This window comes from Abrus precatorius, unplaced genomic scaffold, assembly GCF_003935025.1.
Source record: "Abrus precatorius isolate BTA unplaced genomic scaffold, Abrus_2018 Scaffold2, whole genome shotgun sequence".
In the NCBI taxonomy this organism is placed as follows: domain Eukaryota; kingdom Viridiplantae; phylum Streptophyta; class Magnoliopsida; order Fabales; family Fabaceae; genus Abrus; species Abrus precatorius.
Genome location: NW_020874362.1, coordinates 18,704,606 through 18,732,270, shown reverse-complemented (window position 1 = coordinate 18,732,270; position 27,665 = coordinate 18,704,606). Strand labels below are relative to the sequence as shown.

At 29.3% G+C, this 27,665-nt stretch overlaps 2 protein-coding genes across 4 annotated transcripts; both read left to right on the top strand.

The window, feature by feature from the left end:
• Positions 1-983: 983 nt before the first annotated feature.
• Positions 984-6,037, top strand: LOC113860084. Its single transcript, XM_027492709.1, has 3 exons — positions 984-1,146; positions 3,625-3,681; positions 3,850-6,037. Exons 2-3 carry the CDS (start codon positions 3,669-3,671, stop codon positions 5,832-5,834), a joined length of 1,998 nt encoding a protein of 665 aa, XP_027348510.1. The 5' UTR covers positions 984-1,146; positions 3,625-3,668; the 3' UTR covers positions 5,835-6,037.
• Positions 6,038-21,896: 15,859 nt separating this feature from the next.
• Positions 21,897-27,463, top strand: LOC113859228 (serine carboxypeptidase-like 11). Of its 3 annotated transcripts, none has more exons than XR_003503525.1 (14): positions 21,897-21,944; positions 21,978-22,181; positions 22,364-22,512; positions 23,262-23,338; positions 23,574-23,693; positions 23,841-23,943; positions 24,844-24,881; positions 25,073-25,171; positions 25,389-25,475; positions 25,584-25,721; positions 25,807-25,878; positions 26,054-26,169; positions 26,423-27,073; positions 27,198-27,443. XR_003503525.1 is itself a non-coding variant. In XM_027492041.1 (14 exons), exons 1-14 carry the CDS (start codon positions 22,027-22,029, stop codon positions 27,279-27,281), a joined length of 1,398 nt encoding a protein of 465 aa, XP_027347842.1. In that variant the 5' UTR covers positions 21,932-22,026; the 3' UTR covers positions 27,282-27,463. The 3 variants fall into 3 exon arrangements, 2 of the variants coding, with proteins under 2 accessions (XP_027347842.1, XP_027347843.1); XM_027492041.1 differs by having other exon boundaries at positions 21,932-22,181; positions 26,423-26,536; positions 27,028-27,073; positions 27,198-27,463; XM_027492042.1 differs by lacking the exon at positions 21,897-21,944 and having other exon boundaries at positions 22,064-22,181; positions 22,345-22,512; positions 26,423-26,536; positions 27,028-27,073; positions 27,198-27,419.
• The last annotated feature ends 202 nt before the right edge of the window (positions 27,464-27,665 follow it).

Here is a 27,665-nt window from a genome sequence, read left to right as displayed (position 1 = left end):
AGATGCTTGATCATAATAGATAGTCTGATATCATGTCATAACTATATCAAGTCTGATGTCATGTCATGAACTAACTATCCCAAAAACTAATGTTCTAGCATATGAATGTTCTCATGTCATATTTCCAAGTTCTTACATATTCAAGATGCCATAAAAGAACCATGCGCAATATTGCACTCTAGTGGTTCCATGATTAAGAAAAATACTATTATTGCTTTCAGAAGTCAAGCAAAGCATAGTCATATAACCCAAACCAAAAAATTGAGAAGGCCAAGAAAAGCCAGACAGAGAAGAAAAAATACTATATGAAAATGAGTATTATATGATGTAACCAAACTAACAATGATGATTGTCGAATCATATTTGAAGGTCAAATCGTCGGATAACAATATAAATTTTTAAAATGTAAGAACATAACTCAATAGAGTCAAGAGGTCTAATGATATAATGCACTTCATAGCAAGTGTCATTCCACACCATGTTAAAATTTTTATAAATAATCTTTGGGAGTTTTGTTTAAAAAGAACAAAAAAAGGGTAGTCAGCTGATTTGAGCTGGTCAATAGTCACCCAAAGCTAACCAATTTGCTTCAAAATATTGTGAAGGGTAAGGATTAGAATAGCTCAAAGACCAGGTGGGTATTGTACACTATGAAACAAAGTTTAAAGGAACACAAACTCCCCTTTTGAAACAACCTAAAATACATTCTACATAGGCATGTTAATTTCTGACTTATAGCTTCATTTTGCTTTTGATGTTTTCCATTCATGCTCTTGGAAATATATAACAAGACATCCTTTGACATATTATCAGGAGCAACTTTGGTGGTTCCATTTGTAAACTATTGGTGGCCTTCTATTCCTAATAATCTATTAACAGAAGTACTTATAATTCTAAACTTTTTTAATATTTTATTATTTAAAATTAATATTTATAAACAGTCCCTATACATTATAAATATTTACGAACAAGCCCTTCCACTTACACCTGGTCTTTTCCTTAACCTCTCCCTCTCCTGCTCCACCTTCACTCCCCTCAGCTCAAACTCCCCTTACGGTTTTCAGCCTCGAAAAGCCAATCTCCATCTCTTTCTCTGACATCTCAACGGTTTTCCCCCATTCAATAGGTCCAATGGTCCATCCACAGGTTCGTTCTTCTTCTCCTTCTCCTCGTTCTTCTTCACTGTTTCTCAAATTTCTCTGTTTTTTCGTTTTTAATCCGAACCCACAGATGTTGTGTGAATTGAATTCTGTGATACAGTTTCAGTTTTTCACTTATGTTTTGCTTTTTTTCTTTCGCAATTGTGGAAGATTCGCATTACAGCTACTTGAAATCGTTAGGTTAGTGTCGGGTATCTTGCATGTTGCCACCCACTCGAGGACTGATGGGCCGAAGATGTCCCCCTCAGAACAACACTTTTAATCCTTTAATTAATAGCACAAGTACAATATAGGAGTCTATCTCCAGCAAGCATTCGAAGTAGATCTCAACTTAAAAAGACAAAGAACACCATCATTAAAACACAGTACTTTGTGTCTGTACACTCATTCAATTTAAACCTAACCTTTTCAAATAAAAAACTAAAAAAGAGTCGTCGGTTTAGGTTCGTTCATGGATCCTTGAGAGGGATCGCTGGTGCGGATTTTGTTGATTGTTTTGTATTGGATGCACGTTGACAATCTGTTTTTTTGTTTGGGTAGGAAGTGGAAATTTTTTCATGGGCTTGAATGTGTATGTTGCAATGTTTTGGGGGAATTGCGGTGTTATGGGTTGGTTGTTTAGTCAGAGTTTGGATTTATTTGATCAGAGTGGTTGGCACTTGTGAACCAAATGGAGATTTTGGCACTTCTGTAATCACCTTCGCTTGCTTCCTACTCCAAATATATTCCTGCAACTTACTTTTCTAACCGTCGTGATTCATGTGCTCACTTACCCCAAAGGATATGTCCAGTCCACAAAGTACACAGAAACACACTTCACATCATCGATGAAATGCTAAAGCTTGGAAGGAGTTTTGAGGTCTTGCAAGGCATCTTGGACATTGTCATGAGGGAAGTGTGGATGCTGCTATGGGCTTTGTGAAGAAGATGGAGGAAATGGGTTTTGAGATGGTGAGGGTTGGGTTGAAGATGAATGTGTTAGGTTTATAATGGAGTTGGCAAGGGAAGAAGAGTAATGGAGTTCTCCATTTTAAGTCAGAATTATTAGATTGAATTAACTGCTTCCGGATCTGCCTCACATGCTTGTTTTTTCATCTTACTATTAGAAAATACCAATCTTACAGTCAAAATTTAATTTTTAACTCATTCTTACTCCAAATTTCATAAAATCAGATTGTATTACTTTAATAAATGATACTTTAATTAAACAATGTTTTTTAAAATTTATAATTGCATCATTTGTCCCTTGGTGAGGTCCTAACTTTACCTTTTACAATAAATTTAATTAATTCCTTAAATAAAGTGTCATTGTTTAAGCTTTTACCTCAATTACATTGATTTTTGGTTTGTTCTTGAAATTTCTTGATTAACAATTTAGGACCCCTTTTTATGTAAGCTAATAACTTTGTCTAAAAGCCTTACTTCATGTTACCTAAGTCTCATTTGTGCCCATAAAAATTTCTAAGTTACTTAATTGATTACACCTTATGCAAGCTTCACTAATTTAGGCCTTACTTGGCTTAGTTCTAATTTAATATTTCTTAAGGTTCTTGTTATCTAGTGGGTAATTGTCACTTTATTGGTCTTTGAAGAGATCTCATAATTTCCTTTCAACTAACAACAATACCCAATATATCATGATTACTAATTAACGAAAATGGGGATATTAAAGAATTGAACCAAGAATTCTTCCATATATATACATATTTTTAGAGAATCTCTCACTTAAAAAATTAAAACAATTTTTTTTTAAAAATGTTTTCTAATATAAGTATCTTATATAGATTAAATATGGACACGTACATAACTCAAATTAGTGTGTGTAAAATTAAAACATTATTCTAAAACTAATCATTATATTAATATATATATATATATATATATATATATATATATTTGTAGAATTTTATATCAATTTATAAATATTTAATATCTTATTCTTATATATTAAAATTGACGTACTACATATTATTAAAATATGTGAAAAGAATGATACTTTGACTGCGTTATCATGGTCATTCAATTTGACACAAATGATCAATGTAACATATAATTGTCAATTAACAGTTAGATTAACAAACAAAATATATTTTATATAATTATTGATAATATTAAATTTCTTATGTGTTTACACAAAATCAAATAAATAAAAATTTAATGAACAATTCATTAGATAAATTTATTTTGAAAATGAAGTAGATGTTGATTATAAAATTATAAATATATAAACCCCTAAATATATCTAATATTTGATATACATTATCAATATAAACACGTAACCTGGTTGAATTAACAAAATTTAATATTTATAGAGTTTTTAAACAGATAATTGTTTTACAGTTACTCATGAAGAGTTAGTAATTTTGGAGGGACATGATTATATTTCTTTAAAATTTGTTGTTGGCAGTAGGTTATAGTTTTGATATTTTTTACCGTCGATTAACTCGCCTCTTGTTCTTAACAGACGTGAAAGCATATAGGCGAAACGAGAATTGAGGAACAAGAATCATGCTATTTCCTAGTAAGTTTTTAAGAAAACCACAAGTTTTTACGTCTGAGGTCAATCATTTGTGTCTCACTTACGCATCTTTGCTCTATAAACTACCCATTGCCACTATTTGTTTTCTTAAACTAAAATGATTATTTCTTCTCTTGACGTTATGATCATCATAATAATATAACATTTCAGTCATAAGCACTTGGATGTCCATAGAAGGACACAGGAGGCTATTTCAAGTGATCCCAGATCCAATGCAGGAATTGTGGGACAAATGGGAGTTGCGAGGACTAATTTTGCTTAGTCTTGTGTCACAAATCATATTGACACTATTGGGAAACCGTACAAATTACAAGCCCAATATTTGTACAAGAGCACTTGTGTGGTCTGCATACTTGTTAGCTGACTGGGTTGCAGCTCTTGCTATGGGTGTCATCTCTAGCAATCTTGGAGACTATTACAATGTGACTTGTCAAAAAAAGAAGGTTAATCCTCAACTAATTGCATTTTGGGCTCCTTTTTTTCTAATGCATCTTGGTGGCCCTGACACAATCACAGCATATGCTTTAGAAGACAATGAACTTTGGCTTAGGCACTTGGTTGGTTTGGTTAGTCAAACAATTTTGACTATCTACATTATTCTTATGTCATGGAAAGGCAATTGGCTTTCACATCTCAGCATTTTGATGCTTGTTGTTGGGTTTATCAAGTACGCGGAAAGGACTTGGTCTCTATATAGTGGCAGTATCAAACACCTTAGGGATTCTTTTCTTCGTTCAAATGGGAATCCTTGGAATAAAGAACAATGGCATGATCAATATCAAAGGAATTTTCTTCGCTTCATTTATATTTTTGTAAGCCTTTTTGCGGATTTGGTATTGAGCCCGCGAGACATTGATCATGATAGAGAAGAATTTCTAAATAACATAGGCTGGGAACATGCTTTTAACAAAGTGGATTTTGAGCTTAAATTGATGTACGATGTGTTCTACACCAAAGCATTTGCAAATTACGGCTTCTTGGGATTGATGTCACGTTTAATCACTTTAACTGGCACTTTAATTGTGCTTGTGTTGTATGCCAAATTAAGTCAAAACAATGAGTACTTAGTTATGGATCACATCATCACATTCTTGTTGCTGGCTGGAGCATTAATATCAGAAATATATGCATTCATATTGTCCATTGCCTCCAAATGGAGAAGGTACTATTTCTCAGTTTCAGGTCTTGAAGACAGTCTTTATATGTACGAATACAATGTGGAGCGTGATTCATCGTCTTTCTTTGGGAAGAAAGCTCCAATTTCTTTTGGGCAGTCTAACTTCTTCACTTTTATTTGCAGCCAAAATTGGAACACGATGGATAATTTCGTTCCAATAAACAAGTTAGAAAAGCTCCTACATGTTAGTCACTGCTCAATCTCTTCAGATTTGAAGAAAAAAATCTTCAGTAGCTTGTACCTCAAATCCGAACGAAGCATGCAGTCAAATTTTTCAGACAACCCTGGATCTGGGAATTGTTCAAAGGGGAAAAATATGTCAATTTTGCTAAGTGAATTTGAATTTCACAGAACCATCATTACCTGGCACATTGTTACAAATCTATTTTATTACCAAAAAGATGGCGACTCAAGTGTTCATTCAAGGAATAGCAAACAAATATCTGATTATATGTTTTACCTCTTGGTTAAGCAACGTTATATGCTTCCAGTGGGGTCAGGGTTGATCACCATTCGTGATGCGATTATCCAAACCGTGAAGTATTTTCCTTTTGTTCCACAAGAACATGAATTAGCTGAAGTTTGCGATGTATTGCTTCAACAAGGTAAACCTACAGCAACAATTGATGAACCCTTAGAAGTGCAAAGTATATTATCTATTCTCTTTCTTCCTGAAACAAAAGACGGTGAATCCGCAAAGGAGCAAAGTGCATCTGTTCTCTTTCAAGCTTGTGAGATTGCAAAAAAGCTTGGTGTAGGAAATAGAGAGAAAATGTGGCAGTTAATTGAAGAATTGTGGGTTGAGATTTTGAGCTATGCTGGTGCTCATGGTAGAGTAGACATGCATGCGCAGCAACTTCGAAGAGGCCTCGAATTGATCTCTCATGTTTGGCTTCTTCAAGCTCACTTTGGTTTGTTGGATCAATTTCGAATAACACCACTTAAGGCAAATGCGTAGATGCTGGTCCCCATGTAAGGAGACTTATCTATATCTATATATATAATTTTGTCAACAAGCCTATGTATGATTACAAAATAAAAATTATAATTTTTAACTAAAAAATTATGGTTTTTTCATTAATTCACATTAACTTACAACTGATATATATGTAATTTTTTCTATAATTATAATGTCTAACATCCTTTGGTAGTTAGAAAATTCTCAAAAATTATACTCTAAAGTCTTTCTAACAACTTGTTAAAATCTTCAAACATGAGAGACTTGCTAAAAATATTTGCAACTTCAGTCTTGAGTCTTCACATAAATTAGTTGCACTTTTTGCTTGACAACACATTCTCTGATGAAATAATGTATCGTATCAATATACTTACTTTTTTTCATGAAACATCAGATTATTTTGTACTCTTTTGTCCAAATTTATTATCTATGTAAATTATAGTACTCTCTCATTTTAGTTCAAGTAAAGTTACTTCAACAATCTTTTAATACAAAGGTAAATAGTATGACATAAGCAAGTAGTTTTAGTTAAATACTCAACCTTACAAATACAAAGTGAGGCCAAGTTGTTTCTTAAAATTCTAAATAAAAGGCACACGATCATCAATAAAAACACAGATTTAGTAATGTTTTTCTATCATCAATATCTTCCAAAATATCACTATTACATAATCTCACAAGCTTAAAGTCAATAAAAAGATAATAAAGTAATCCAAAGTCAATTAAACATTTTAAATAACAAAGAGTTCTCTTTTCAACTTCGAGTTTCCTTAAAGTGAATCACAACCTTACCTCAACTGCATACACATTATCCAACCTTGTACTTATTAAGTGCCTTAAATTTTCTATTAGGCTCTTGAAGAAAACAGGATCTATTTTCTCTCCATCATTAAACTTTGACAACTTTAACCTAACTTTCATTAGTATGTTCATGAATATATACTCAAATATTTTAAACTTCTTCAATACTTCTTTTTTATGCCTCACTTGTGAGACAAAAATATTATTGTGTGTGTGTTTTAGTTTTAATCCTAAGTAGTAAAATATGAGTTCCATATTTATCATCTCAAATTCACAAAACAAATAATATTATATTATTACAAGTAAAAATAACATTATTCACATATAGAATAATAAGTAAAATATCACTATTATAAAAAAAAAAAAAAAAACTTTCATTAACACTAAGAATGTGCTTATGTTTGATTGAGAAATTCATTGTCTTAAAAATTATTTGTCAATACAACTATTCTATGCCCTTGTTTCCAAATTTACAACACACAATATATTTCTTAATATTAACATATTTTATGTCCTTCCACTTCAAAATCTATTGATTTGTCAACGTAGACATCTTTTTGTCTAAAATAAATTATAGAACAAACAATGAGAAAACATTAGTTATTTTTGTAAAAGAAACAAAGCACGTATGTAATTTTAGAAATATTTATTATATTTGTATAAAATAATATTCTAAGAAAATTTTATCCAGGTCATATTAATGTGTTTATAATATTCAAACTTGACGCAAATGTTTGAAATAAAATAAAAACATTAAATAACACGGAGTACATTTTTATAGCAATTGCATAATTTGCTAAACTCTACTTATAAAAAAAATAGAGACTATTGAAATTAGTATGTAAGAGTTATGTTGAAAATTCAAATTGAAAATGTTATTAGAATCTAATTAAAAATATCAAAATTTACTTTTGCATGACTAAAATAATTTACTTTATTGACATACACTTAATCAAGAACTTATTATTCCATAATATTAAAAACTATGAACATGCGAAGTTTCATGAGAAAGTATGAGCTATGTGAAAAATTCAATTTGAAAGTAGGATTGGCTAATAAGTCAACAATTTTAAAATTAACTTTTTACTAAAATAAAGCACTTTATTGACTTACAATTATTCTCTTGACTTAAAAATATTATGCTTTTAAAATAAATAAAAGACTTGAGAATATATCTATTATGAAATCTCAATTTTGTGTAGTTATATTTTAATTTAATATAAAATAATTTTTAAATGATTAATCAAGTCAATTTAAATACAAGCACCTATTTTTAGGTTAAAATAAAATATACATAAACATAATAGATATAATTTTTTTTAATAAAAATATTTAAGAAATAGAATAAAAAATTACCTTTTAAACTAGAAGATTAAAAAAATTCAATAATAAAGAATTAAATTTGTTTATAAAATATATAATAACTTTTTTATGCAAGTTATCTTGATCTAACAATTTTTTCCAACTAACAAATTTTTTTTCTCTGTCCGTTGGTGACAAATCCTCTCAAATTCCCATAAATTTACTGTTCACAGTCTTTTCGTAACAAAGTTACCAACCTCACATTTCCCTTTTCTCTCTCACTCACGTACTACATTCTCATCTACCAACACACAAACATTTCATAGCACCTAATATTTTCTCAATGAAACATTCCCACTTTTTCTTTCACATTCATCATCCCTGCACTTTCTTGATTTTCCTTCATTGACCCACATTCACATGTCTCTTATACACATTTTCAAAGTGTCAAATTCTCCTTTTCATGAAGAGGTTGGTTTCTTATTTCCATTCACTCATACTCGCTCCGTCATACGGATTTTTCCTTCCAAAATCACACATAGAAGTTGGGGAAGAATTGCAGAAGGACTTTTTGTACCTCAGGAATAACCAAGTAAATCTTTTTTTTTTTTTTTGTGAAATTGGCAACATAGCTTTTCAATTGATTTTCTTCGTACCATTGTGCACTGTGTTCTATTTACTTTTTCACCCATCCCAAACAACATGATGTTGGTATTTTCCTTGCTTTGGCTTCAATTCAATAATGCTGAATATTGTGCACAAAGTTCTTTCTTTCTAACTCAATAACAATCTAAAAGATTCAGAGAGAAAACTGAATATACTTGTTCGATTGAAGTTTATTGAAAAATCAAATCATAGAAACTAATACAACAGAAATTTATATAGCTAGCCTGATATAATGTTACTATTAATTACAGACAGCATAGGGAAATAAAACTCACAACAAAATTACTAGAACAATTAATTTTCTAATTAACCATTCTCCATATGGCACTGAGCTGTCTTGCCATTGAATTGTCTTAGTAGCTGGTTCAATTACCCTCCCACAAGCTGATGGGTGGTAGACATCAACCATACCAAGCTTGGATAATGCAGAGGAAAAAGTATTAGGAGACAAAGGCTTAGTGAGGATATCAGCCAATTGGTTGCTAGATGATACAGGGAGCAATTTGCATACACCATTGAGAAACTTCTCTCTTATGAAGTAGCAATCTATCTCAAGATGCTTTGTTCTATCATGGAACACTAGATTTGTAGCCAAATATCTTGCACTTTGGCTATCACAGAATAAGGCAGTAGATTTATCACATTTGATGTTGAGATCATGTAAGATACAGGTGAGCCAAAGCAACTCTGAAGTAGCATCACCTATGGCCCCTATATTTAACTTCTGTTGAAGATCTAGAAACTGTGAACTGTTTCTTCGATTTCCAGCTTGTTAGAGACTTCCCAAGTTGAAAGCAATACCTAGACACTGACCTACGACTGTTTGGATACCTTGCCCAATTAGAATCATTCTATCCAAGTATTTGCAATGATGAATCTCTAGGCAAAAATATGCCTAGGCTTAAGGTATCTGAACACTTGTGTGGCAGTTGTATAGTGTCCCTATGTAGGAGCATGCATAAATTGACTAAGCTGTTGTGTAGAAACAATTATGTCTGGTCTAGTATTGGTAAGGTATATCAACCTGCCAACCAGTCTTCTATATGCTAGAGGATCTGAATAGGGCTCTATGGAAGAAAAAGGATCCTTGCATGAAGCCTAGGGTTCATAATGATGGATTAGAGAGGCCTTGATAGGTTTGCAAGCACAGAGACCTACATCCTTTATGAGATCTAGGCAATATTTTTTTGACTGATTGAGATTCCCTAATCATTGCGATGAATTTTAAGCCTAAGAAAAAATTTCAGTATGCCTAAATCCTTGATTCCAAAAGCTTAATGAAGTTTAGACTTGATGGAATCAAAAGCATCAATGTTATCTCCAACTAGAATAACATCATTTACATATACCAATAGTGCCATGAAAGATGGAGAGTGTTTGTTAAACAAAGAATGGTCAAATTCTATTTGAACAAACCTAAGTTGTGTAAGGAACTTAGTAAGTTTCTCATGCCAACTATGACTAGCCTGCTTGAGCCCATAGAGAAACTTGAGCAATCTACAAACTTTTCTTGGTTTTGAAGAAGATATTCCCTTGGGTATACACATATACACTTCCTCTTTCAAATGACCATGAAGGAAGACATTGTCAACATCAAGTTGATGAACATGCAGTGTTTAATGGGTGCCAAAGCAAGAATGAGTCTGATTGTTATCATCTTGACCACAGGAGAGAAAGTTTCCATGTAATCCAGGCCCTTAATTTGAGTGAATCCCTTAGCTACCAAGCGTTCCTTATACCTTTCCACTGATCCATCTGCCTTCCTTTTGATTTTGTATACCCATTTGCAGCTAATAGGAGTTACATGAGGAGGACAATTATTACTTTCATAGTATGTGCACTAAAGTAATCTCACTAACAAATGTACTAGTATGATTGTAGTAATTTATAAAATTTTTTGAATCAAAGTTGAGTCCCAAGTATCATCTTTAGGAATTGGTTTTTTCCATTATCACTTCACAAATCAATATTTTGTTGAGCCATACAATTGATTAGAGAGTTTGTATTATATAAAAATTAAAAATAACAAGTATAGAAAGATGTAAACTTGAAGTAAAACAAAACTACAAAAATTGTAATGAGATGAGATGTATGAATGGATTAGAGTTAGGAAATTACTTCACCAAAATTTCAGTATTAACTCAATCATTTTTTGAACATTTAAGTATTTGATTTGGTTGACAATCAGTTTTACAAATTATTAGTCAAAGGTTAATTCCTTAACTCAATGACCCGAACATTCAACTTAATCACCCTAATCCCTTAGGTGTAATTCAATTAAGTGTTGCATTAGGAATTAGAAACTATAAGATTGCAAGATTGAGATGACTTATCCTTAAGAAATCACTAATCTTGGTAGTTAATTCAAATCTAAGAAACAAATCCAACTTATATTGGTAAAAGTTTCTCTTTGATTAGTCAATTGAATTTTTGTCCAAAAACTACTTTATTAACAGAATTAACTACTCAATTCAATCAAATACTCAAAGTTCAGATCCAAAATCAAATCAATACTTCCTTTTCAAATCCATAAATCCATAACTACAAAAGTTTAGAAAGTCATTACAACATGAGAAGAGAAAGAAAAAGAAAAAGAAGGAGATAAGCAAAGAAACATCTTCAATCTAATCTTCAATTTGATTTCTCAAGATGTGAAACTTGGTATTCGTCCTCGATCTCTCTCTTTGACTCTCTCAAGATTAGAAAATGAATGGAAAAGAAAAAATGGCAAAAGATCCTCAATTCCTAAACTGCATTTATATTTATTTATTTTCCCACCCTTTATGACGTGTACACTTTGAATGGTTAAAGTGTACATGTAGAAGGCTTTTGGAACCTTCCTCTTAAAATGGTTCTTCAAAGTTTTGTCATACGCGTTAACACTTTAAACGTTTAAAGTGTACACGCGCAACCTTCCTTAAGCCAAAACTTCTCTAAAGTGAACACTTCATGTGCTAAAAGTGGCAACATCCAGCTATCTTTGATGCGCGTGTTAACTTTGAACGCTTGAAGTGTTAAAGTGCATGCTTCTCTTGTATTTTCACTTTTGGAGTGTTCACTTTGAACACTTAGTGTTTATGTCATGACCCTTTTTTTGTAAAGGATCAATAACATCCTGCATAATCATTCCTAATTCAATTATTCACTTATGGGATAATGCATGCATAGGATAGAGAAGATAATTTTTCAAATTTTGAACTTCAACATCTCAATCAACACAATAACAAAGCCCAAGGACATTTTCATATAATCCAAAAATTTATATATATATATATATATATATATATATATATATATATACAACAGTTGTTCTGCGATGAGCTAAAAGTACAAGTTTTTGAATAACAATTATATCATTAAAGATTGTAGCTAAATAGTCTAGACCCACTACTAAGACCTAAACTAACAAAATAAATAAAGCTAAAAGCACTTAAGTTTATGCCTTCCTCAGTCAGACCTTTCAGCATGAGAAGTAGCTACAGTACATAGAGAGAATGACAATGGTGAGCTTATGAAATAACAATCATGGTTATAGAAGTAAAATGTGAATTTAAAAAAAATCATAAAACAGAAACGTCATTGTTTCTAAGCAATTCAATGTCAATGTTTATACTATTACTATTGTCTTTATTAGAATTATAAAATAGTAATTGTTATTTTCTATGTAAAATACAATATGAATGAGTATTATAAATATTAGAACAATATTATAAGTAACATAGTAATATACATTCTTATAATAAGTATAAGATAAATATACACAAATTACTTGATATATATATATATATATATATATATATATATATATATAATTAGTCTTAGTTGTATTTCCTCAATCCATGCTACTGCTTACAATCCACACACACACATATATATATATAGAGGTAAGATCTTCTCACACTAGTGTAAGTTTAAAAACTCTTACACTCGATCTAATCCCTTCATTTAACTTACATCTAACAAGTTATAATTTATTACTTCTCTGACCATTAAATGTGTCGCAACTGAGGTCACGACGGGAAAGAAAGGAAAAATTGGAAATGGTAGAGAGAAAAAAGAGAGATTGAAAGAGTCGTCACCAGAATTTTTAAAGAACCTTGGAAAACTTTAAAAAAAGAGGGTCTACTAACCAGATCTAAGTTTGGGAGTCTAATTACGTGTGTAGAAGGTATTAGCATCCCGCAACGTCCGTAAAAATAGTTATCCTAAATTGTATAAAAATAAAGTTTCTTTTCATCCTAAATTTGATATTTTATTTGTTTTTTTTTAAATAATGGGAAGAGAAAAAAATTAAAATAATTGGACCCAACAGATTTTGATCCCTACTTGTACGTATTCCTTAGCGCTCTAAGGAAATCAGAGCTACGTAGTTCTGAAATAAAAGTCCTTTTTAAAAGGTATTAAGAGAAAGACCTTTTTGAAGATGTTAAAATGATTTAAAGAGAGATATTATTTAAAAAGAAATAGGATAAACAACTTTAGTTTTATAATTATATAATTTGTGAATGATAGAGTAAATTATAAATCATTATCTTTATAGATTTCCAAAAATTCATTTTAATTTTAAAATAAGAAAATTCAAAAAATTATTATAATTCTTAAAAGAAAAAAAACTTTGAAAGATGTTAGATAATGTAACTAAATTGATACCATTATGACTATATAACATAAGAATGATAGAGTAGTCTATAAATCGTAATATGAAGTGTTGTGTGAATTAGAGTGTGCCAAAGTATAAGGAAAATTGAAGTCATTTATTTGAAAAAAAAAACTATTTTGAAATAAACTTGTTTATTCATCACAAAAGATTTAGGTGTTTAATTGTATAACATGCGAATGATAGAGTGATCTATATATTGTAATTATTAATTATTTCATAAAAAGTTATTTATTCATTTTACTTCTTAAAAAACAAACGTTAAAAAGATTATAATCAATATTTTTATTTAATTTTTTTTTTACTTTTGAAGTAAAATTTATTTATTTATCTTTTTATAAAATCATGATAACTTATTAATACAATATATATTTATCTCTTTAACAAATTTTTAATAACAAAAAGAAAAGGAAAAAATAATAACATCGCAATAGTATTGTAAAATAGGAATTTTTATTGTAATCAAAAGATTGTTTCAATTGAAACACACAAAATTATGTCATGTTAATAATAGAAAATAGGTAGAATTTAATTGACGAACATATATATATATATATATATATATATATGTATATTGATTTTCAAGAATCCAGATTTAAATGTTCTTGTTGAATATAAAGTTGCTAGATCATTTTTTTTCTTTTCAAGTCCGAACACTAATCTATTGCCCAACATTATTGCATGCACAAAAACACATATATTTTTATTTTTTTCCTATCTATTTATGAAAAAAATCTAAGCAGAAGTTCACCAATCCACCAATCGAAAGAGAAGCAAGTAATTAAAGTAAGATTACTCCATCAAATCCACCAATCCGAATCAGTATTGATAATCCAACATTGGTGTAACGTCCCAAATTTCGGTAATATTATTTATTGTATTTATATAAATCTAAAGGTATATTCATGTGTGTACTTTTATATATATGTTATAAATATGTATGTGTGTGTGTGTGTGTGTATGCATGACTGGTTGGGCTGAAATGGGCTAAGTGCCTAAGTTCTCTCTTCCCCAAGGTATTTCTTCTGCCCCATCTTCTGCATCTCTAGTATATCGCTGAACCATTCATAGTTTTTTTAACATACTCAAAAACAACCATTATGCCATTCATACGTATTTTCAATCATTTCACATTATCCATTATCAACCAATGGCATGTTCACACATTTTCAACCACATTGTAACCAACCATACAAATTTTATTACCATTTCACCACACATCATACTCAATATCAATTACATTGCATTTCACACAAATTTCCATTACAATCCAATCACAATCAAATCATTTCATCACCCACATCACCCAATAACTACCACATCATGCTCATATACACATATTCATACATGTCCACGTCATCGCACATATACACATATCTTCATATCATCATATACATCAAATACACATTCAAATAGCAACTCATATATTCATACTAATAATCATAATTTACAAAACTTGGGGCGTTACAAATTTTATTTTCATTACAAACCTCACATTCCCTTTCCGTTTTCTCTGAACTCTCACTTCTTTCTCTTAGATAAAACTCTTTCAAACTCCAATAACTCATCAAATCTGAACTTGGACGTTGAAGTAAGTTTCTCTAGATAAAAATTTGTTTTCTCTGATCAGTTATCATATTTTTCATTTCTCATGGATATTTCTTGGTATTCTGGAGTGTTATGGAACATGTTAAGTGACTGCAGTGTGATCATGTGAAACATGTTTATATGAGATGTTATGATGAAATATAATAATGTACTTATGAATTGAAATGAGTAGATTATATGTTGAGGTATGTATAAGAGCATATTGTGAATGTGATAAAGTATGATGTTGGTATAAGTGATGTGATATATTGAAATTATATTCTAAAGGTCTGAGTAAGTTGGATTTAGTTTGGAAGTGTTTTACTAAGTATGATTTTATGAGTGGAGAAGGAAATTATTGAATTGTGCATGTATTTATGTTTGCAATGTGAATTGGTTGTGGAAATGAATGTGTTTTCCTTGTATTATAATTGTGATTTGTATGATGTAATGATTTTTGAATGATAGAATAGACGCTCATCCTTACTAATATTTTCAAGAAATAGGGATGACGACGCCTCAGGAAAGGATTAGGCTAATAGACAGTTCTGTACATAATAGACTTAATTATGTATTTAATGAGTACCAGAGAATCTGTTATTTTAAGTTTGTTGTCCATGTTGATGATGTACCTAGGAACATTATTATGTTAGAGATAGATCTATTTTATAATATTCCCCTTAATTTCCATGTAAGTAGAATACATCACACTCTATGTATTTATATCTATAGAGACACAATTAGGACCCCTGCAGCTTTCACATATCTATTTACATACTATAATCACGATCATCTTGGAAGGCCGACCCGATTTACCGCTAAGCGAATTAGAGGTGTTGAGGTTGCGGCCGACTTGAGATTTATATCTTGGATCAAATGATGATCTTGATTCTAAGGATTTAGAGGACATACAAAGCTGGCATGGAATGACTAGCATCAGGTTCTTAGTATTGAGATATATTTTGAGACTGCTCTGAGACTTTATCTATTTTGGTTATGTAATTATTATTTTGAGTCTAACATATTTTGACAAACAATTTGTAAATTATTGTATGAAATATGTATAAATGCAAGTTTTGCACCAATATTTGTAGAAAATTATTTTTGATTAATTATGACTTTTATTCATTGCTATTTAATAAATACCGCATGTTTGTAGACTTTGTAAATAACCTCATTCGCAAAAAGATATTTTTATCTAACAAAGCTTGTCATATACGAAAATTTTTATTTTATGCCAAGTTTGTACAAATAGAAAAAGTAGTTTAAGACTAAAAATTTAGGATGTTACACTGAGAATATGTATAGATAGTCACAAAGATACACTAGGGTATGGAAGATATATGCGATTTTGGAAATCTGGAGAAAATGAGAGTTGTTAATGCTTTCGATTGAACATAATTAATGAGATTAAAAGCACCATAAGCCACATTCTCATTTCCTGACCTAAATTTTTTAGCACACTTTTGCTAAAAGGGATCAGGTTGGCACACGTTATATCTGTGTTGCAGCAGCTATCCAACAACTATCTATACATATAGAAGATCTCAAGGAATCCCAAGGGGTAATGATTGTGAAAGTGTGATGGATGTGATATAGTGTAGAAATTGTGTGATTATAATATATGTGTTGTAACATATCGTTGGTGTTGTTACGACATATGTAACATCCTTAATTTCTTATTCCATATAGATAATAATTTATAATGAAGAAGAGAAATGAAGTGAATTTCTTTATATTTATAACTTAAAGAATTGAAGAAAAAGTAGACTTATGTTTCTTTTATTTAGTTTATGAAAACTCAAAGGTATTTGAACTACTACAAGAAATAGTTTTCAAAATTTTAAATATATAAATAGAGTAAAAACTAAAATTCACAACTTGACATTATACTTAATTCGTATTACATGCATATAAGGAAAAAAATAAATGAACAACACAATCTTTAGGCAAAGTTAGTTTCTATCTAAAATTGAATGAAAACTATAAATTAAAAAAAAAAATAGCTAACAATCAAAATTACAATTACACTTCAAATTATCATTTACAACAAAAAGTTATCAAAATATTATAAATTTAGACTAAATAATATGAAAATGGTTACATATTCTTGTCAACTTTGAATGAAAACTAAATTAGAATTGTTACAATTTTCAAAATTAATCTGAGTCTTAGCAGAGCAGTCTTCCCTATAACTCCACTGAGGATATGATCATAGAACGGATCAACCTTCATTTATTCTTCAATTTCATTTCCTGTAAAATAATTCATAAGAGTGAGTATCTCCTGCCCCACTAAATGCTTTATCTCATAAATGAGTCAAGTAATACATAGAACATTATTTAATACAGAATACATGTCAAAATAGTACTAGCTCATGCACTATATTAATGATCCTACAACATATCAAGGATCATAACAATCACCTCCATACACAACATTTCACACATAATCAAATTCAATCATTCAATCCTTGACTCCATAACACTTTATTCATTTCATAGATCAACATATTATAATAAGTTTGTTATAACCATGTTAATCAATGAATTATGATACATCATCGATGTGTTATAGTACCTGTATTATAATCACACTAATCAATCCGTTATGACTCATCTATTATAATCACACATCTCACAATTCACAATCATTGCCTTTATGATCCTTTGAGGTCTTTTATAAGTATAGCTAGTTGCCAGTTAGCCGCCCTTGCATATGGATACAACATATACAATAGAGGGCCTCTTAACAAAAGTATAGTCAGGAGTTTAATCAGAAAACGAGTGTGAGGCCATGTAATGCATTCGCAATCAATAAATTGAGTATACATAAGCGAATGTCATTTATCATCCAATGTTTCCCCCATATTTCCTAAATTGTCTCCATATTCTATACTCTTAACGTATCTCTGTAACTATCTATACATATTTTAGTCATTTTTCATGACATATATTTCCTCAACACTTCTCAAATATTCATATTCATTTCTTTTCATCATTTTTCTCATGATAGTACAATTTTCACTCTTTTTTTTTCTCTTCATAATAAAAATTTACCATACTATGTCATTCATGCACAGTTAAATCATCAATCAATCATTTACATTGATTCTCTTTGATAATAATTTCCTTTCACATGCAATCAAGTTCACACTAATTCCTTTCATTACTTTTCACTAAGAATAGATTTTATCATTCAAAAATAGTCAAACACTATTCATCAATCAATTTCACAACACACAAATCAATTTAGAAATATATTACCAAAAATTACACTCTCTCAATCTTTATAAAAATAATTTATCCTAAGGTTTATCCCTTTTACCCAACACATATTCATATATATTGAATAACACATTTATGAAAATCTTGTTAAAAACTCATTCTTAAAAATTGGAGTTAGGGTTTGCATACTTGAAATCCATTTTTACACTGTAATTGTTAAGAAAACATTAGGGATTTGCCATCCTAAGCAAGAGAATCTAAATTTTAAGCAAAACGTATAAATTGGAGTTAGGGTTTGGGATCAATTCCTCTTACTTGGAAATGAGTCTCTTAGACTACATTCTTCGCGAAATCTAGCGAAAAATGCGCTTTAACGAAGGTATCATCCAATACTAAGTTCTTCTTGGGATCAAGAAGAAAGAACGTTAGAGCTCAAATTCGGAAGAGATTCAAAGTTTATGAGAGTTTTATTTGAGAAAGAGAAGTGGAAGAATAAAGAAAGAGAGGAGAAGGGTTTCCTACTTAGAGATATAGGGTTTTAGAAGCCCAAAATCACTTAAATACTCACTTTTCACGCGAATTCTCGCTTGAGCGAGGCTATTCTTGCTTGAGAAGAGAAAACCAGACAAAGATTACTACTTTTCTGCTGATACTTTCACTTGAGCGAAAGTATTTTCACTTTAGCGAAAACAAGCCCTAGAGTTACACTTTTCTGTTGTGAATTTTTGCTTGAGCAAAAATACAATTAGAAAAATTTGATCCATCCTCACTTGAGCGAAAAATTTTTGCTTGAGTTAAAAAGAATATTCTCCTGGGCTAAAAGGAACATTCTCTCTGATTTTTTTTAAAAGGTAATTTTTTTAAAGATTTTTTTTTTTTGGAAATCTCTTCATTTTGAAAATAAGAAATATGCAACTGAAAATCTAGGATGTTACAATATATGTGTTGTAATATATCGACGAGTGCGATTAGGACACATGTATTATATATAATATATGTATTATGAAATATTGATCAGTGTAAAAATTTATGTTATGAATATTACAAATTGATTGATTTAGTGTGTGTGCTTTATTGTGATAATCATTTGTATAATCTGAGTTATTATTAACTAATGTATATTAAATTGTATTAGATAATATTTTCAATATCATTTAATTATTTTGTCAAATAAGAAATTTAGTGGGGCGAAGAATATTCACCCTTCCTAACTATTTTCAGGAAATAAATTTTGAAAAAAATTAAAGATGATTGACCAGACCTAGAAGCATATTCTTAGTGAGACTGTAAGAAATATATATATATTTACAAATTTAAATTTATAATACTTTGACAAGTCTGTTTGTAAATATTAATTTGAAGTGTATTTGTAATATTGATAGTTAATTATTTAACTATAGACTACATCTATTTTCTTTGAAATTTACCCTAATAGAAAACAGTGTTGTTGCGTTGCAAGTTCATTTGTATATATCATGAATTAAGTAAAATTCTTGAAATGAAAATTTTAGTTTTCACTCTATTTACAAATTTAAATTCTAAGATAATATTTTCTTTAAAAATTTGAATACGTTCAAGCTTTCATAAATTAAATAATGGAAATGTGAGTTTGACTTTTCCTTAATTTTTTAAATCATAAAAATAAAAACATTTACTCTATTTGCTTTCTTTTGTTATGATTTATGACACAAATTAAAAAATAAACTATGAATGTTACCATGCTTAAAACATCTTTTACTACTTATAATTTAGTCTTTCTATAATTTTTAAGGAGTTAGATCTATTTATTTTGGTTATATAACAAATGTTTTAATATTGATATTATATAGATTTTAAGTCTCATTAAGTATTGTTACTTTACAAATAAATTTTAACAAGTTGTAATATTTTCTGATGTAATAAAATTATAGAAAATTTTTTATCAAATTTTTAATAGATTTATGAGATTATTTATTTAAAATAATTAATTATTTTGTGTGTTTATTTTAAAATAAAGTGGCCAAACTAAATAACATGAATCTAATTTTGAACTATGACAATAATATTAGGTAAATGAGCGTCATGTAAAAAATTGTCAATAATAAATTTAACATAATTTAAAGTTTGTTTTAGTGGATGTACTTTATCCTTAATTTTGGAATTGAATGGTTGTTAAAATAAAATAAAAGAAATAAAATAACATAAAATTATCGTCTATCTGCATTCTGCTTGAATATTTTATAATATATAATAATATTTCAATTCTGTTAGTAAGTAAAAAAAAAAAATGGTATTAAGATCCATATCTTTATAGAAGTTGTTCGATCCATGTTTTCAAATTTAAATGAGAAAAATAAATATATTCAATAGAATAAAAAAAATAAAATTATTAAACTTAAAATCCGTTAATTTTCCTTTTTAAAGGTAGTTTTTATTTTTAATAATAGAAAATAATTAAAAATTATTTGTCAACTTAAGTTTTTAAAATTTATTTTAAAAAAATATTTTCATTTTTTAAAATAAAAATAGCCTTTAAAGTGTTTTGTGTTTGATTTTTATATATATTTTTAAAATAATTAAAAAAATTTAATATATATATATATATATATATATATATATATATATATAGATATATTCACTTATTTTAGTATATCAGTATTATTCACTTGTTTTTCTTTGTAATATTAACTATTAATAATATTTATATTTATTTATTAAAAATTATTTTATTTTTAAAATTAATCATTATTTTTAGTTTAATATTAATTTTTATTTTGTAATTTATTAAGCTTTGTATAAATTATTAGTATTATCTTATAAATAAGAATAACTTTCAGTTTAATATTAATTAAATTTTGATGTTTTAATAATTTTTCAATTCAATATTTTATTTTAAATATAAAAAATATATTTAAAGAAATAAAAAAAATACTAAAAGTAAATATCAAATATATATATATATATAATTTAAAATTCCAAATATAAAAAAGTAAATAAAACTAAACATATTTTTTTATTTTTAAAACTTATTTTAAAAAAATTATCAAACAAGTTTTTTTTTTTTTTCTCATCTTAAAAACGGTTTTAAAAACTAAACTAACAAAAAAGTTTTATTTCACGTTCTTCTTAAAAATAATTTTGAAAATAATATTAAAATATAATTTTGAAAATAATATTAAAATATAATTTTGAAAATAATATTAAAATATAATTTTTAAAAATAAAAATAAAAACAAACAAGTCCTTAATTCTATTTTTTTCCATTTTATTTTGGTCAATTTAAATATAGTTGAGAATGGATATTTATAAATTATGAATCCCACACAAGTTATAGATATTCACTCAAACTTATTGGCTCACATTTTTCGCATTTATTTATATAATTAAATTTTAAGGATATCGATTTTAAGTAACTTAGTTAATCAATTTAAATTAACTTACCGATAAAAATTTAAAGGTAATAATTGATTATATTAAATAATATTCCAATTGAGTTTAAAAGATAAATTAAATGTGCCATCTAACTGGATCTAATAAATACATAGTTATAATCAAAATAAAAGTATTTGTTTATTTTTAATAACCATATCCACGCGTTATTATATATATATCAGATTGAAATTTCCAGTCATATCTTATTACTGCCTGGAACACATGGCCAGGCTTGTTCATTACGTAACCGCTGACAAGTGCAATCATTATGGCTTTTTTATAAACCGTAATTTCAACACTTGATTTTTTTTATTTATAAAATTAGTTTTCTTAAAATTAAATTTAAAGTAATACTATTATTTATGTTGAAAACAATTTTAATGTAAATTCTCCCTTTAGTATAGAAATTACATTCTTTATCTCTGAAAAGGCAACTTTATTAACTTAATTCTGAAAAGTGACAATCAAATACAATTATTTTTCAAAGATCACAATTCACCGCTTTCTGAAACTTCACAAGAAGAAACTTCGGTCTCCGAGGATGAACATGTTTTCTAATCTATGTTGCTATGTTTTCTTTCCTCTTCTACTTGGTCTTGCACTTTTTCCACAGATATCATCTCAGCTTGAAACTTCTCACAAGGTAGAACTGCTTCCTGGCTTACAAGGGCCTCTTCCCTTTGAACTTGAAACTGGGTAAGCAACAGCATTTTCCCTCTTTTGGTTTCAAGATTTGAATTTTGTTGGGCAACTTAAGGTTTTTTGTTCTTCACCCTTTGTTTGTCATGTGTTACTTTTTAAGTGAGACATGCGAAGGAGATAGATGCTGTTGTGTTGTGAGGACTATTGTTGTATTAAGTTATGTGCATGTTTCACAGGTATGTGGGGTTGGGAGAGTCAGATGATGATATGCAAGTCTTCTACTACTTTATTAAGTCAGAGAAGGACCCTGAGAAAGACCCTCTTATGCTTTGGCTAACTGGGGGCCCCGGTTGCTCTTCATTTTCTGGCCTTGCTTTTCAAATAGGTAATGTTGAGGCACCAACTTTCTGTTTTCAGTTTTCAATAATATTCTGCTATATTTATAGGAGAATATTATTGAGAAAGTATATGCATTTATTATCTTCTCAACAGACCTCCTGCTATTAAATAAAATAAATATTACATGAAAAAGTATATGAATCTATTATCTTGAAAACATGAAAAACATTTAATAGTTTTTTATTTAATAATTAGGAAGATTATAGGGGAAAAAAGGGTAGAAAGATTTGGAGTTATGCTTCTAATATAGTTTCTATAAAAGCAATAGATTTAGGTTGTATTTCCCTTCTATGACACCAAACTGTATACTACTCGTATGAGGTCAATTTCAGGAATTTATTCTTAAAGCTCTCGTAGGAAGGTAGAAAAAGGAATACTACTCATTTTTATCCATTAGAAATAGCACTCAAATTAGGAAATGCAATTAAAATTCTTACTTATATTAAGATTATTCTTAATGTGACCTCCATTATCATTTCTCTCTCATTAATGATAAGTATGTAAAATATTTAAGAAGGTTGTAGAGATAAGGTAATAATTGAAAAGATAGAACAATATTGTAGCCAGTTTGGCATAAATTTGCCTCTTGCAGAATCATTCTGCAGCAAAATGTGGACACCAATGTTGTGATTTTTCTATTTTTGGTTTAGCCTTTCACTACTGATGATCCTTCTGAAAGTGATTCACTCAACAACTTTCACCAAATGACTTTTGTCATCAATTGGATGTAAATAGGTCCATTTGCATTTAAAATTGAGGAGTATGACGGGAGCTTGCCAAATTTGGTCTTGAGGCCACAGTCCTGGACCAAGGTATTAATTATAGAATTTGTCCTCTAGAATTTCACTTTGATTTCATTTGTTAAAGTTAACACAAAATTTATAATTAATTAATAGTTATATTAAGCGTGTGGTTGTTATATGTGTGTAATTTGTGTTGAGATAACTCTATAATTAGTAATACCTGTTCTTTTTATATGTTTCTTTTGATTATTTTGTTGTTGGAGGGTGATGTGGTGCTACTAATGTTATTGATTTCTTTGGTCAGGCTTGTAGCATTATTTTTGTAGATTTACCTTTTGGAACTGGCTTCTCCTATGCGAAAAATGTCAGAGCTCAAAGAAATGACTGGAATTTAGTTCACCATTCCTATCAATTTATTAGGAAGGTACAGGCACTATGCATGTGATCACGTCACTGTCATCATATTTCATGCCAAGTTTTCTAATTTCTTTGTCTCATAACCAAAGCTTAAAACAAGCTATTTAAATTTGATCATTTTGTTATTAAGCTGCATATTTTATAATCTTTGTAGTGGCTGATTGATCACCCAGAATTTCTTTCAAATGAATTTTACGTTGGAGCTGATTCATACTCTGGCATTCCTGGCCCTGCTATTGCTCATGAAATTTCAATCGGTAAGAAATTTTAACTGTCTCAATTTATAAGATGAATGAAGTATTCAAGTAATAACTAATGTCTTTATAATTTATCATGACAATGTAGCAAACATTGTTTTGTGATCATTTTAAGTATATCTGCAAATTAGCATAACAAAAATTTCAATTGAGATTACGTGTATTTATATAACTTGTTCACTCACTGTATCCATATCAATTACTTAATTACTCCCTCATCTTCATTTCTGATTTTCTCTCTCCCCTTATAAACTTAATAGAAAGAAAACTAAAAGGAGTCGAAATTGACTTTTCACACTAGTTCATACTGCCTAAGCTTACAAAATTTGACTCCTTTCAAAAGTAATTGCTTGTTGTAAGTTTGAAAAGCAAGAACATGCATGGAAATTATTTTTTGTATATAGTTTACATATATTTGGATTAGCGAATGATTAACAACTTACAATTAGCTTGTGAACTTGTGCCTTTGTCTTCCCTCATTCTATTCATTTTGCAGATAAATAGTAAAAGAAAATAATTTTACGTTACTTTTAATTTAATAAATTTTGCATTAATGTTTTTATGTCCTCACGTGTGTGAGTCACTTGTATATTAATTATCAAACAATGATTTTCAGAATTTTATTTCTTTTTCATACTTAGCTATGTTGCCATAAATTAATGTTTAACTTAATCTTCAGTTTTAACTGAAAATTTGATTTCTTCTCACATCCTCTAAAATATAATAACTATCAGAAAAGCATCAAATATAATTCTCAAATTTAAACATTGGTTTCTCCAAGACTTTTTCATAGAATCAAACAGACTAGATCATTCTACACGTAACTAACATATAAAAGGTTTAACATCCACATAATTATGATAAAGCTAACTGTTATTCTTCAATTTCCTTGATTAACAGGAAATGAAATAGGTCTCCAACCATGGATAAATCTCCAGGTTTGATTCAATTTCTCTGTCTATGCTTTCAATACTTACTGACAAAAGAAAAATCAAGAAAGTGGGTTTTGGAGTCCAATATTCAAAACTCCAAAACGAATAAGGTTTTTCAACTTTTAGAAATTTTAATGCTAACAAGTACTCTCTTGTTATATGGACTATAAAGCCTTAATTGGTTTTAATATATTCAGGGATATCTGCTAGGGAACCCCATAACAACCCGGAGAGAAAAAAATTATCAAATCCCCTATGCTCATGGAATGGGACTTATTTCTGATGAACTCTATGCTGTAAGAATATTACTTTTTTACTTCATAATAGCTACTACATTGTATTTTCTTGTGTTAGTACATAATGTTGATATGTTGGTATTCAAATTTTGCATGAAAATATTTGGTTATTATTTATATTTCAGTGGAATCATATCAGCAATTTATGTGATGTTCATTTAAACCAATTTTAAAATGAAAAGACAACGATTCTTAATCATCTACCATCTATGGACAGTTACTACAGAGAAATTGTAAAGGAGAGTATATAGATATAGATACCTCAAATGAAATTTGTCTTAGAGATCTCGACTACTTTGATGAGGCAAGTAATGGCTATCCCAATTTTATTATGATAATCCCTTCTACTCTTGTTGTTCAGATCCGTTGAGTATACTCACCTTATTGGTAAACTGTTATTTCTTATCTTCAGTGCCTTTCAGGAATTAATAAGTTCTTCATTTTGGATATCTATTGCAAAGATGATTCGGCTTTGTGGAGGAGATCTCTGACTCAGAAGTCGATGGCCTCTCTTAATTCTTATCTCAGAATACCAGACATAAAATGCCAAGTAATTTTGCATACCTCATGTAGGCAGTCACATGTTTTGTCCATAATGTTTCAAGTTGATTTTTCCTCATTTTACATTATTGTAGATTTATAGTTTTTTCCTTGCCACTCAATGGGCCAATGATGAGAGTGTTCGCAAGGCGCTGCATATTCGAGAGGTTTGATATAATATGTACTTCATTTTATTTCATGGATTGGTTAATGTGGCTTCACATCAGGTCTATGTTTAGTTCTAAATAGTTCTACTTTAAATTTGAGTCAAACATAGACCAAGAAGCCTTAGTAGTTAGTGGATATCATACATATTAATGTACTTAGCTCAATGTGCTGCAGGGAACTATAGACAAATGGGAACGATGTTACACTACTGATTTTGACCATCAGATCCAGAGTAGCTTTGAGTTTCATGTAAATCTCAGTGCAAAAGGCTATCGTTCCTTAATATACAGGTGAAGATTTAAGCTCAATTTGAATAAACTCTTAAATAAGCACTTGTAGAAAAGAAAATAAGGAGGTAAAATGAATAAAATTTCCCTTATAAGTTAAAATCAAATTATGACCTGAAAAAATGGAGTATAAGTAAAATTTAACTTAAGGTAGAAGGTTAATTCATTTTATTCTTTGTGAAAAGTTAACTCGATTTAGGCTATTATTATTTACTTATCTTCAGTGAATTTTATGGGAATTGGTGTTTTATTACAGTGGGGATCATGACCTTGTTGTTCCTTTCACATCGACTCAAGCATGGATAAGGGCTCTAAACTACTCCATTGTGGACGATTGGAGACCATGGTTTTTAAATGGCCAAGTTGCAGGGTAGGCATGAAACTTATAGCTTTGATAAATTAATTTGACTTGTTTTACATGTTTTTGCTTATCCAGAAAAAGAAAACAAAACTTGTTTTACATGTCAAACCCCCAAAGAGAATCTCAGAATCCGACCATTGCTTCTACACCATCATGTATACTGTTCTTAGTGGGAAAAGTTTGGGTCCCTTTAAGCATATGGGACCATGAGCTTGATTCCAGGATTTCTGTGTATAGAGAAAATAGAGGAAACATCATTGGGTAAGGGATACCTTGAAAACAATCTTTATTAGTATATTCTATATAGTACAGGGAAAAGATTAATATTAGAAAAGGAGATACACCTTATTCTTGTTTTCCACTCACTATAAACTAAGAAGAAATCCAAAACTTTCAATCCTATTATACCATTATTTATTTTTTATATCTCACATTTCCTTACAAGAACATCCTAAGACAGCATGTATCCAAATCTTTGTGATAATTTTCCTTCCTTGCAGATACACAAGGGCTTACTCGAATAAAATGACATTTGCAACTGTGAAGGTAAGGGCATTCAATTTGTTAACCAGTAGTGCTCTTTTCTTTCTTTTTAAAGAAAATACATAATATGGTGACATATTTTCTTTAGGGCGTTGCCAAAATTTGATTCTTTTGTAATTAATTGCAGGGTTCAGGACATACAGCTCCCGAGTACAAGCCTGATGAAGGTTTCGCCATGTTCACTAGGTGGATAGCTAATGAGCCTTTGTAACTCAGCTTGTGTGTTAGTGGCAATATCTTTAGTCACCAATATTTAAAGATTCTGTGTACTTAGTGGCAATACAATGACAAATAATTATTTGACACATCTGTACTATCTCTGATATGATATCCCTTTTTCATTTCTCTTAGTCTGAGATATTCAATATTATATACAACGAAGTAAGTTGTTAGAATGGAGAAATTAAGAAGAATAGAAAGAATTGATAGAAGAGAAAAAGATTCAGAATAGACAAGAGATACCTTCAATTATAGAAACATCTATTTATACATTTCAAAACCCCCAACTGATTTTGGTAATGCACTTATTTTCATATATGCCCCTATTCTAAAACAACTATGTATCAACACTCCCCCTTTAGATCACCCTTGTCCT

Coding starts and splice junctions, on each gene's coding strand:
- LOC113859228 (XM_027492041.1), top strand. CDS start 22,027: ATGAACATGTTTTCTAATCTATGTTGCTATGTTTTCTTTCCTCTTCTA. Junction 23,694..23,840: donor CCTATCAATTTATTAGGAAG/GTACAGGCACTA, acceptor TAATCTTTGTAG/TGGCTGATTGATCACCCAGA. Junction 27,074..27,197: donor TGACATTTGCAACTGTGAAG/GTAAGGGCATTC, acceptor AATTAATTGCAG/GGTTCAGGACATACAGCTCC.